The 12,641-nt window shown below is 41.5% G+C and overlaps 1 protein-coding gene across 1 annotated transcript in view; it reads left to right on the top strand.

Annotated features, from left to right (window-relative positions):
* Positions 1 to 6,694: 6,694 nt before the first annotated feature.
* pdzd8 (PDZ domain containing 8) overlaps positions 6,695 to 12,641 on the top strand; it is a 50,833-nt gene continuing 44,886 nt past the window's right edge. Inside the window, exon 1 of the mRNA XM_056394852.1 lies at positions 6,695 to 9,672. Within this exon, the coding sequence (XP_056250827.1) occupies positions 8,789 to 9,672 (884 nt within the window). The 5' untranslated portion in view covers positions 6,695 to 8,788. The remainder of the gene's footprint in view (positions 9,673 to 12,641) is intronic.

Raw genomic sequence — 12,641 nt, 5'->3', positions numbered from 1 at the left:
CCTATGTGCTGACGGATCCTCATGTTAACAATGCTGAAAGGGTTAACACAAAGTGTGAAAGGCATAATGCTGTTGTTTAATAATTGCAAGTAGTAGATCACTATTGTGTGTAAATCTGTAAATATGATGTTGCTTTATAAAGTTGTTATAGTGAAAGTGTTTGTGTTACACTGCACTTCCAGCACACACACAGCAACATTAGCATATATTTATGGCAAAATGAATCCGGGCCATAGGGGAAACTGGGGGTGGTTACAACACTTCTTACTCAGAGACCAACCACACTTATATATATTACATTTAGATCTGTCTGCTAATGAATCCGACCAATGAACGGTGATCACACATGACATATCATTCACTATTTACTTGAATGTAACAATTTAGATGTTGCAACATATTAAAAAAAACATTAAATTTCAATAATTAACCATTTGTTTTTTGTCTCAATAAACATAGTATTCTGAAAATATGTATTGTTTGACAATAATATTATAGTATTATTTATTTATGCAATGTTTTGTGTCCAACATAGAACCTACCTTGAGTCAAAATAGTCACCATTCATTTATTTGATTGCTTATCATGAACAGAACAGGTAAATATATTATAAGATGAGATGATATAAAATATAATTCACAAAATAACTTGTTTGTTTTCACTTATGCATTCAAATGTGCGATTATTGGAGTTTCTGTTGAGCTATGGGAAGAAGCTGCATATTGACAAGTAGCAGGAACTTACAGAAAGCATTGAAAACACAGAAGCTGTATCCCTGCCAGTAATGTGTAATATACATGTGTCCACATACTTTTGGCCATATGTTGGATCTCAACAAATACTGGATGGATTGCCATGAACTTTAGACATTCTGGGCCTTTAAGTGTGATTTTAGTCATTCCTTGACTTTTATGTGGCGCCACCTGCAGTTCAGTTCATGACATGATCGCTTCAGGATTTATGTAATACAGTTTTTTTTCGATTGCTTAGGCACGATTTGGAAAACAGGGCCCGGTTTTTCAAAACACTACACACAATTAGCACAACCACACACCCAATTAGCTGAACACCTCAAATCCTTTGCAAAATGAAACACTCTTGTAAAACTAAACACTAATCTATAAAAAACATATTTTGTTACCAGATGAAACACACATTTTTCATATGACTTAATTCTGTTTGAACCAGTTACACACTGCTGTGCTTAAGCTAAAACACTTTTAGCAATTATACTTCTCAGTGATTAGGGAACTGTAAGTGAAGTACACAGAGAAAGTGCAAATATACTGTACAATAAATCCACCAAACACTACACACGACCAATAATGCAGACTGATGAAACTATCATTTATTTCTCTACATATACCCAACACATGTCAACATGGAGAATCACAACAAAGCATGTCCCAGTTTTCATGCTACTACAGTAGTTTGCATAACACTGTCAGCTCAGCAAATATCAGACAAACAGAAAATATTGTATCCAGTACAGGTTACAATTATAGTAAAAAAAAAACAATCTGACAGTACAATACAGTACAGAAAATAATAATATATTATCTTTTCGCCTGGCTGGATCTGGCCAGAGAACGTCATCAACATCACAGGTGATATCCTCATTGGCAAGACAACATGGGAAGGACTGTCTTGAATGTCGAATCCATCCCTGCAAAGCTGCAGCGTCGTTTTGGTCACAGGTCTCCCTCCATGGCCTGAATGAGGGGTACCTGAGCCTGGGGCCAGAGGTCATAAACCTTCCACCGCCATGCTGAGAAAAACTCTTCCATTGGGTTTAGAAATAGAGAGTCTGGCGGAAGGTAGAGTACTGAAAACTGTGGATGGTGTTGAAACCAGTTGTGGACCAGAGCAGAGCGGTGGAATGACACATTGTCCCAGATGACAATGTGTTGCATCTGGTGCATTTGGTTAACTGCTGTGACGATGTTGTGCAATCGGTCCAACACTGTGAGAATGTGAGGTGTGTTGTAGGGGCCCATATTGGCATGACGGAGGAGGACCCCATTCTGTGTAATGGCAGCGCAAAAGGTGATGTTACCCTCATGTTGCCCTGGGACATTGACTATAGCCTTGTGGCCAATGATGTTTCTGCCTCTCCTTCTTCCTTCTGTGAAGTTAAACCCTGCCTCATCTATGTATCCATCTGTAAAACTATCTGAAATACAGTGAAAGACAAGATTGTGTAGTTCAGCATAGATCTATTATACAGTAAATTTACATGTAAAAAGGTTACGTGTGCAGTATGCAACATCACAGTGCTACAGTGAACAATACATACCTCCACATGCTCATGCCGCAGCTGTTTGACCCTCTGAATTCCGCTCAAAGGGAACTCAATAAAGTTGTTTCATTTGAACCTGATGTCTTTTCAGGATGCGTGCCAGCGTTGACAGAGAGACCTGATGGTCATTATTGAAAATGGCATGGTCACCGATAATGTTGGCTTGAATTTCTCTGAGCCTGATAGCATTATTGGCCAGAACCATGTTTATGATCTCTCTCTCTTGTTCTTGTGTGAATATTGGCGCCCTTCCTCCTTGTTGTTCCCGACCCTCAATCCTATGTAGAAAGAAATACATGTAACCTTCTGTAATATGTCACAGGAAGGGGTATCAAACGTGCTGATATGGTGCGTACAATAAGCAGCTGATTACTGTAACTGTAGACTGATTTTTTTTAACTTCTTTTCTTGTCTAAATGTCCTAATGACAGATGCCACTGTATATCTGCTTAATTTTGGCTGAACTCTTAGTCCAGCCTCCCTCAGCATCAATCCATGGTTCACAACATGGTCAACTAGTGTTGCTCAAATTTAATTTGATAAATTTGGTCCTCTTCTTCTTTGAGCACGTTCTCCTCCTGCTTCAGGTCTTCCTCTTCCTCTACTTCCTTCTCCTCCGCCGTGGATTCCCCCTCTCACCCTCACTCTTCTTCTTCTGACTCCTTCCATTTTGGTTGAAGACAGGTGAACTCTGCATTTTATAGAGCTTAAACCTGACTGGTGTGTCTACAATTAAGCAATTATGTGTTTGCACACCTGATGGCTGTGTTTAACCAATTGGCTCATAGGTGTGGTAATTTGACAGTCAGTGCTTTGGAATTGCAAGGAAGTCACATCATGATATACTTCTGTGTCTCATGTATACAAGTGTGTTTAGTGTTTTGTAATCACTGTGTGTATTGTTTTGCAAAAAGCGTGAGGCTGACATCGTGCTTATAGTGGTGCAAGGTTGTGCTAATTGTGTAATACTTTTGATTTTAGTGTTTATGCAATCGAAAAAAACTGTAATAGATAGAATAGTAATAATAGATTTGAAAGAGTGTGTAACATTAGCAGCTCCAGTGTTGTTCCAGTACCTGTACATAAAAACAGTCACTAACCTGACAGTTCATCCTGTTCTGACAGGATTACCATAAATGTAATGGTGCATGAGCGGAAGTCTGATCATAATCAGTGGTGAGCAGTAGTTAGACAGCCACAGCCTGCCTCCACCCCAGAGTGCTGGGGAGTCACCCAGTGGTTACAGCTTGCATCAGAACTAGTAGATCCAGACTGAATCAGCAGGCCTAGCTGTTTGTTCTCTGTTGTCTGGATAATCGCTGTGACCCTGCATGTCGAAGCTGCTACAGTTCATGTGGATGACAGAACCAGAAAACACCCTGACACCTCAAAACCTTCTGTCACGTCGAGACTGTTGATGTAGATTTATTATCATTTTTCATACAATAATTTGTAGAGCTGTTCAGCAAATATTTGCTTATCTGGTTATTGATTATCTTAATGTTAGTGAAGGTCCACTCCAGACTGATGATGCTTACTCCCACAGTTCAGCTTACTATGTACACTTCCTGTCTTCTACAGAAAACAAAAGCTTCCTCAGTGTTTCCGTACTGTACCACAAACAAAGGACAGACTGAACTTTCTTTCTTTATCATATTTTTAACACAAATATTTTTTAGCGCTATAACAATTAGTCAATTAATGAATTAGTCAATGAAAAGAAAACTGATGAAGAACTATTTTCTATAATAAATCATTTTAGTTATTTTCATTGCAGGTTCTCAAATGTAAAAATTGGTGCTTTCTTAGTTTTGGACTGGTTGTGGACTTTTGATAACATCATCCTCTGGGCTAGTGTGGGATAGAGACATTTTTCACTGTTTTCTTATGTTTTATAGACCAAACAATTAATTGATGAATGGAGAAAATAATCTCATCTGATCTAATGAGAGACCTTAACCAGGTCGTGCCCAGTGTCTGCCTGTGTTTGCAGCAGCACGTTGATGAGTGTGATGTTGTCTCCTGAAGATGATTGTGCAGCAGATGCATTCTTTGAATAAGTTATTGATTATAGTTATAGTTATTGCTGCTGTTTTTGTTCAATGGTGAATGGGTGCTTTGATTAGATTTTATTAGAGTATCCCTGTTCACTGGTTAGTGTTGTCATTTACCTTTCAGCCATGCAATCACCTGTAACAGTCACCTCAGTGAGATCCTCTGGAAAAGACAGTAAACTATTGAATTTGTCCCTCTTCTCTTCAGGCTTTAAAGGATGTACCAGTGCAGAGTCTCTGTGAATATCATACATCATACATACACACACATATATACACGTATATGTATTAAAAAAATTCCCCCTCTCACCTGCCCCTGATGGGGTTGTGGTGGTGTGTCTTCCTCAAGCTCAGGTCCTGTGCCAGAGGCCTGGGAGTTTGAGGGTTCTGTGCAGTATCTTAGCTGTTCCTAGGATTGCGCTCTTCTGGAGAGAGACCTCAGATGTTGTACCTGGAATCTGCTGGAGTTTGTGGGTCACAGTCCCCAGTGTTCCGATGACCACTGGCACCACTGTTGCCTTTACTCTCAGCATCTTTTCTAGCTCTTCTTTCAGCCTTTGGTATTTTTCGAGCTTCTCATGTTCCTTCTTCCGGATGTTGCTCGGAATCGTTACAGCTGCCACTGCCTTCTTCTCTTGTTTGTCGATCAACACGATGTCCAGTTGGTTAGCCATCACCAGTTTGTCAGTCTGGATCAGGAAGTCCCACAGGATCTTAGCTCAGTCATTCTCAACCACCTTAGGAGGTGTCTTCCATTCTGACCGTGGGACTTCCAGCCCATACTCAGTGCAGATGTTCCTGTACACTATGCCAGGTACTTGGTAATGGCGTCTGATGTATACTGTTCCTGCCTGCATCTTACACCTTGCTATTATGTGCTGGACTGTCTCAGGAGCATCTTTGCACAGCCTGCACCTGGGGTCCTGCCTGGTGTGGTAGACCCCACCTTTATTGATCTTGTACTGAGCACCTGCTCTTGTGCTGCCATGATTAGTGCCTATGTGCTGTCTTTCAATCCAGCCTTTTCCAGCCACTGGTAGGATTTCTTGACATCAGCCACTTCTATCTGTTGGTGGTACATGCCGTGTAGGGGCTTGTCCCTCCATGATGGTCCATCCTCCTCCTCTGCATTATCAGGTTTCTGCTGCCTGAGGTATTCACTTAGCAGCTCATATTCGGGGGCCATCTACCTGATGTATTCCTGGATCTTGATTGTTTTGTCCTGGACAGTGGCTCTGACGCTCACCAGTCCTCGGTCTCCCTCGCTCTGCTTAGTGTACAGTCTCAGGGTGCTGGACTTGGGATGAAACCCTCCATACATTGTGAGGAGTTTCAGTGGCCTCTATCTCCTCCTTTGGCCAGCTCCTGGTGATATAGATCAGTAAGTCGATGTCTCGCTCATTCCTGGCATACGACTTGATGTCATGCATGTCGAGGAGGTGACTGATTGTTGCTCTACTTCGGAACTGGTAAGGCTGACGGGGTGCAGGTCTATGCAGAACAGCAGCGGGGATAGTGCATCACCTTGGTATATGCCATACTTGATGGTAACTTGTGCAATTGGCTTTGAGTTGGCCTCCAAAGTTTCCACAGCTGTTTTCCACAGCAACATTGAGTTCTTGATGAACTCTCTTAGTGTCCTGTTGATCTTATACATTTCCAAGCATTCCAGTATCAATGTGTGTGGCATTGAGTCGAAACCACTCTGGGTGGGCAGTTGGTTCATCTGTGCTACTAGGTTCGTTTCTTTAGCCAGTAGGTGTGGATCATGTCTGGGCCCAGTGCTGTCCAGCTCTTCACCTGACACTCTTTCTCGGATGTCTGCCATTGTAATGGTTACTGGCTCTTGTTCTGGGAGATTGCTGTGGCCTAGATGTTGGGTTTTAAAGCATCCATATATCCCACATCCTCTGCATGCAGCCCCTCTTACTTGGGTTACTTGTATAGCTTTTCAGCAGGTCTGTATTCTCTGCTCTGTTCCACCTATGTTTTGTTCCAGTAGCCCATTTCTCATCAGGATGCCCTGGTTCCCCAACCACAGGGCACATATACCAGGGACATCATGAAGCCTTAAACCTCCCTTAACATAACAAGTTTTAAGCTGTAATGTACATGGGATAAATAACTTTATGATGTAAAATGAGTGAATTTGACTTTAAATGCTCAATTCACAGTTAGATGATAACAACATTAAAAACTAAGATAATAAATTCATATGTTAAGACAGGGGACCCTTCATTAATGTTTAGAGATGTGTAGGAGTATATGAATGGTTCAGGGGGACACTGCCCAAAGTCTCTTTAAGGCTGTTGAAAAGTAATTACATAAATCATGGGAACATTTTGTGCTATGTTGTTTAATAATAGTCAAGTTTTTCCGTGTACTATAAGTAAAGCCCATAAATACAAGTGTACAAGTGTTTGTCTTCTTATTTCCCGTTTTTGATTTCTATACCATTTTTTACCACAATGGCAATGAAATGTATGTGGTAACATGAACTGGCCACAAATACAGATAAACACAATGTGCTTCAGCTAATAACAAAAGAACAATTATAATTTTTAGTGTCTTTATTGAACACAGTCATTAAACACTCAAAGCTCTGGTGGAAACAGTCAGCGAAGCTTGGATTTAATAACTGGTTGAAGCTCCTCTGAAACCAGCCCTTCAGTAGCTGCTGATCAGAGCTGCTCGGTGTTCAGGAGGAAGTTTGGACCATTCTTCTTATAGAGCTGCTTAAGCCAGACAGATTCTCTGGGTGTCTGGTGTGAGCAGCTCTGAGTTCAGTCCACAGCATCTCTACTGGATTCACATCTCTCTTCATGAGTCCACCATACACACATCACGGAGCATGGACTCCTGTTGCCATGGACACCACAGAGGAAACTGCTGCTACTGGAACATGTTTGATGGACTGATGAGACTAAGGTTGAACTGTTTGAAGAACATCAGCTCTATGTGTGGAAACATGGCTCTGCACAGCAACATGAAAACATCCTCCCACAGATGGAGCAGGGTGGAGGGTGCATCAGGATGTCTGTTACCTGCTTATGCTCAGGAGAAGCTGCTGATGCAGCAGCAGGAAAATGACCCTCAACATCAGAGTAAATCCAATAAATGTGTGTAAATTGTTGTGTTATTGAATCTTAGATAAAGATCTGATCATTTATTGTAAGGTCTTGAACTTACCCTAGAGTGCCTTGAGATAATGGCTTCTCATATGAAAAGGTATAATGATCTGGAGTTTCTTGTTAAAATGGACTTATAACAAAACAAAACCAGGGGACATATTCAGGGGTGGACAGTAACAAAGTACATTACATTTCAGTACTGTACTTAAGTATATTTTTAGAGTATCTGTTTTTTACTTGAGTATTATTTTCTTTTGTAAACTTATGACTTTTACTCCACTACACTTAAAAGACAAAGACTGTACTTCTGACTCCACTACATTGTACTCGTTACTTTGAGTCAGAGGAGGGAATTTTCTTTTATTTTGAAAATGTAACAGACCTTACATTGTGTTCATTACAGGAGAAAAACCCATCACAGCCAACTCCTCCACTGTCAGTCATGTTGTACTGCTGCATGTTTGAACCGCTCAGTTTGAACCTGTCAGTTTCCTAATGATGGCTAAATCACTGATAAAGATGAGGCCGAAGATTCTTCAAGTCCATGTACAGATTTTTTTAATTTGGTGTCTAATATGAAAAAATTCATCACTACCTACAGAAATTTGCCATCTAACTTTACAAAGCATGTCGGGGCATTAAATGTTTGTTAATTTCCAGATGAACAGCTTGAAGTTCATTTTGTTGATTTAATTGTGTTTTTATGGCCATTTCTATCAGCTTTGTATCATATTCTACAAGCTTTATATTCTACAGGTTCTACAGTCAGGCAGTGCATTCAATTAGTTGTTTCAGAGTCATTAGATTCTGTAAATGTGGAACAATACAACAATGTGATGACGGAAAAAAAAAAGTGTTGAATACTTGACTTTTTTTAAAATCAAGTACTCCAGGACTTTAAATCAAGTAAAATTTTGACTGAACAATTCTCATTGGTATCAGGTAATATTTGACCAGACGTATCTATACTTTGACTCAAGTAATGCAGCTTTTTACTTTGTCCAGCTCTGGACATATTATATCCTGTTGGATGCTACACATAGGTCAACTCAGGTCTTACTGCTGGGCAGCTGGTATATCCTACATACCTTGAACGCATCGAAAGAAACACACTGTGGCTCCGTCATTACGCACATCGACGCAGCCGGCTCGTCCAATCAGGTGAGGAGTCTGAAGCTCAGGAAAGAAGCAGATGATATGGCAGCTTTGAGAGCGACCAGGTGGAACTTGCTTTGTTAAAACGGCCAAACGTGTAAATATGAAGACTGTGTGACTCGGACTCCGCGTCAGAGCAGCTGCTCGAGATGATTTACTTAATGCTCATTTCCGCGTTGTCCGGAGCAGTCGTTACGTTGATATTACAGTTCTTGCTGATTTACCGGAGGAGCCCCGAGCCCGTGAGCAGGACAGTGCAGTATGTCAAAGTAGTGCCTGATAACGCGCTGAAGGATTACTTTAATACCCAACATGCCGAACCAGGACAGCAGCAGCAGGACAGCACGACATCTGCTGCAGCCAAACAGCAAGAGGCCGCCTCAACGCGGCAGCAGGAAGCGGCTGTCACCGGCGGCAGCCCCAAACAACAGCCGCCGCCGCCTTCACAAAGCGAGCCCATTGATGCAACCAAACCGGAGACGTGCAATTTCTTAAACGCTATATTCCTGTTCCTGTTCAGGGAGCTCCGTGACACCCCCGTAGTCAGGCACTGGCTCACCAAGAAGATCAAGGTGGAGTTTGAGGAGCTGCTGCAGACCAAGACGGCAGGTCGGCTCCTGGAGGGACTCAGTCTCAGGGACATCTCCCTGGGTAATTCTCTGCCGGTCTTTAAAACAGCTACACTGATGAAACCGGCGCATTTAAACGAGGACGGCATGCCCGAGGAGCTCAACTTCGAGGTGGACCTGGAGTACAATGGCGGCTTCCACCTCGCCATCGACGTGGAGCTGGTGTTTGGGAAGTCTGCCTACCTGTTCGTGAAGATGAGGCGCGTGGTGGGGAGGTTGAGGCTGCAGTTCACGCGCATGCCCTTCTCCCATTGGTCCTTCTCCTTCCTGGAGGACCCCCTGGTGGATTTTGAGGTGAAATCGCAGTTTGAAGGGAGACCGCTGCCCCAGCTCACCTCCATCATAGTCAATCAGCTGAAGCGAGTGATCAAGAAGAAGCACACCTTACCCAACTACAAGATCAGGTAGGCTCAAAAAAACACATACTGCTAATCAGCAACATCTACACAAACAACAACAGTTGCAGAAACTCCTCACCCAGCAATACAACCAGCAAGGCACCTGGCTGAGGTGTTCCCCACTGTGATAGAGGAGACTGTTTTATATGATACTAGAAATTACAATTAAACAACCGAAACTCATGTAGTCATACACCTGCACGTGTCATAACTCCACACTGTACACCAACATTGTATTCACTAAATCAGACTGTGCTAATGTACAGCAAAAATGACTGAACTGTTTCTTGCGAAAAGATTCAAGCTAAATGTCCACAGCTAGTAGTAGCTACTTCAGAACAGACTACCAGACCTATACATTTTGATTGAAATCATACTACTGGTGAGCCGGTGATAAAGTCCACAGCTTGTTCAGTCAGATTTTTACTTGAGTTTAAGTACTGGAGTACTTGATTTTAAAAACTTTATTTTATGTTAATTAAGTACTCAAGTATTAAAGTACATTTTGATGGTCAACTCATTGTTGTATTGTTCCACATTTACAGAACCCAATGACTCTGAAACAACCTACTGACTGACTGCAGAACCTTTATCTAACGTCGGCATCATTAGGACACTGACAGGGTCAAACACGACTGACAGTGGAGGAGTTGATTGCGATTGGTTTTTCTCCTGTGATGAACCCACTGTATGGTCTGTCGCATTTTCAAAATAGAATAAAATTCCTTCCTCTGACTATAGGTCAAAAGTAAATATTTGTCTTTTAAAAGTTCCACTTTCTACTTTTACTTTTACACTTTTACTGCTACAAGTGCTTGTAATTTTGTTATTTTGGAAATGAGGTTTAAGAAACACATTTTCCACTGGTAGTTTATCCAGACAGAGCAGCTCAAATCAAAAGGACAATGATCGACTCAAAAACTGCTCCCAGATCTTAATATAAACAGAAGTCCAATTTTTTTTTTTTTTATTATTTTTTTATGCCTTTATTGATAGCACAGTAGAGAGAGACAGGAAATGGGGAGGCAGAGAGAGGGGGAATGACATGCAGTAAAGGGTCGTCCGCTGCGGGATTCGAACCGGGGCCTCTGCATATGGGGCGCCTGCTTAACCAACTGCGCCACTCGACGTCCCAGAAGTCCAATTTTTGACTTTATTATTTGTCTGCGCTGTCTCCAGAGATGCTGCTCTACTTCTCGAATGATTTTCCATTTCTTCCAGCAGTGAGTTCTGCAATGGAACAATAGGGTCTTAACAATATCAGATTGACCAGAATCAAGCATTTTTTTCAAGTATACATCCAATGACTTTTAATTGCACTTGATGTTCATATATTGGAATTTTCCACTTTGAATATTTGCATACTTAAAACACAGTTAATTCAGAATTACTGATAATGGTCTTTCAAATGGATTCACCTGAAATTGTTACTGGTCTCAATGGATACTGACCTGGGTAATGGAATCGGCTCATAATCTAACCTGATGTTTCTTGATGAAAGTATTTCACCACTAAGTCCCACTCAGTAGCTGTTCTTGAGCTTTTGACTGGATCACAACATTCTTACTCAGCACACCAGTTCACCCAAATTGTAGATTTTTTTCAGAGCATTTTAAGGAGATCTCATCAGAGCTGGCTTCATTCCTGACATTTGAACTAGCAGTTTAACTGAAGGTTCATTTATTTCCACAACCACATCTCACAGGCTTTCATCGGTAGATGTAGTTTACTCAGTTGTCATGGAGAATATCTCCATGACAACTGAGGAAACTCCTGAGGACTGTGAGATGCAGTTGAAAGCTCTAGAGAGAAGCCAGGAAGTGGACTTTGAGTTAATATTTTTTTTGGACTGCAACAGCAGTGTCCTGTAAGTGTTAATGTTTGTGACTGATGACTGAATGATCATATTTCCACCATTGGTCAGCCTAATGCCATGTGACTGAGTTGGAGTTCACCCATTGGCCGTTGCTCTTTCAAAATAAATTGGTGCAACCAGTTTCTATTAGGAGGCGTTCAGTCTGCAGTGCTATCAACTTGGCACATGTGTCACTAGATCTGGAGAAGACAAATCAGATCATGTTACAGTAAATCCAGCTGAAATCACAGCTCAAGTCTTTGTCTTTAACTCATGTTTCTGGTGATGCTGTCCAACGCCGTCCTGGTTATAAAATCAGGATTTTAGCAGCAGCTTGGAAGTGACTGCTGGTTAACATGTAGTCTTACTGGTCCACGTTTCAGTCACCGTTTCTGACTTGTGTCATTGTTGTGACAACAGAAACAGAAAAACATGTAAGCAGTTTTCAACTATGTCCTCAGTTTCACACATTGACCGTATGCGGTCCAGAAAGATGCTCGGTCGACCCAGTCTTGTGTTTGTTTGTTGTAATTGTCTTGTTGTCAGATTGTGATATTATTGTTTTTATGACTTCCCAACAAGAACAAATATGATGGGATCCAGAAACCTGTACAACATGGACTCTGCTAGTTTCTTAACAGATCTTAGACATGGTACTTGCTACTGCCACCATAGCACGGATATTTGCAGAACCAAATTCTCCACCATAATCTAAAGTAACATGGATCAGAAGATTTCAGATTCCTTTCCTCCCTCTTGCCGCTGTAACTCATCGTGTTGATATCACTTTTGTTTTTATTCTGCACGATTACAGAATCCACTGGGCTCTCAGAAAGTAATGGTTCGGCAGTGTGGAGAGAAATCATGTCTGATCAAACGACCATGTGATCCCAAAAACATGCGCTTCAATCAACCTTTCTGAGAAGTAAGCGCTCATGTTACAGAGAGAAACTTGAGATCTTACTTCACTGTCCACGGTGTTTTTTTGTAGTAGATTCTAAACTGTTCGGTTCTTTAACTGAGCATGGGTCATGTTTCAGCTCTACGATGGAGTTATTTCCTGGTGCCTTCTGTTTGACTTCCGCCAAACAGGGTTTACTATAAGGACCAAAAAGTTCAG

This window comes from Seriola aureovittata, chromosome 14, assembly GCF_021018895.1.
Source record: "Seriola aureovittata isolate HTS-2021-v1 ecotype China chromosome 14, ASM2101889v1, whole genome shotgun sequence".
NCBI lineage: Eukaryota > Metazoa > Chordata > Actinopteri > Carangiformes > Carangidae > Seriola > Seriola aureovittata.
The sequence above is the reverse complement of the archived record's forward strand: the minus strand, read 5'-3'. Positions and strand labels throughout refer to the sequence as shown.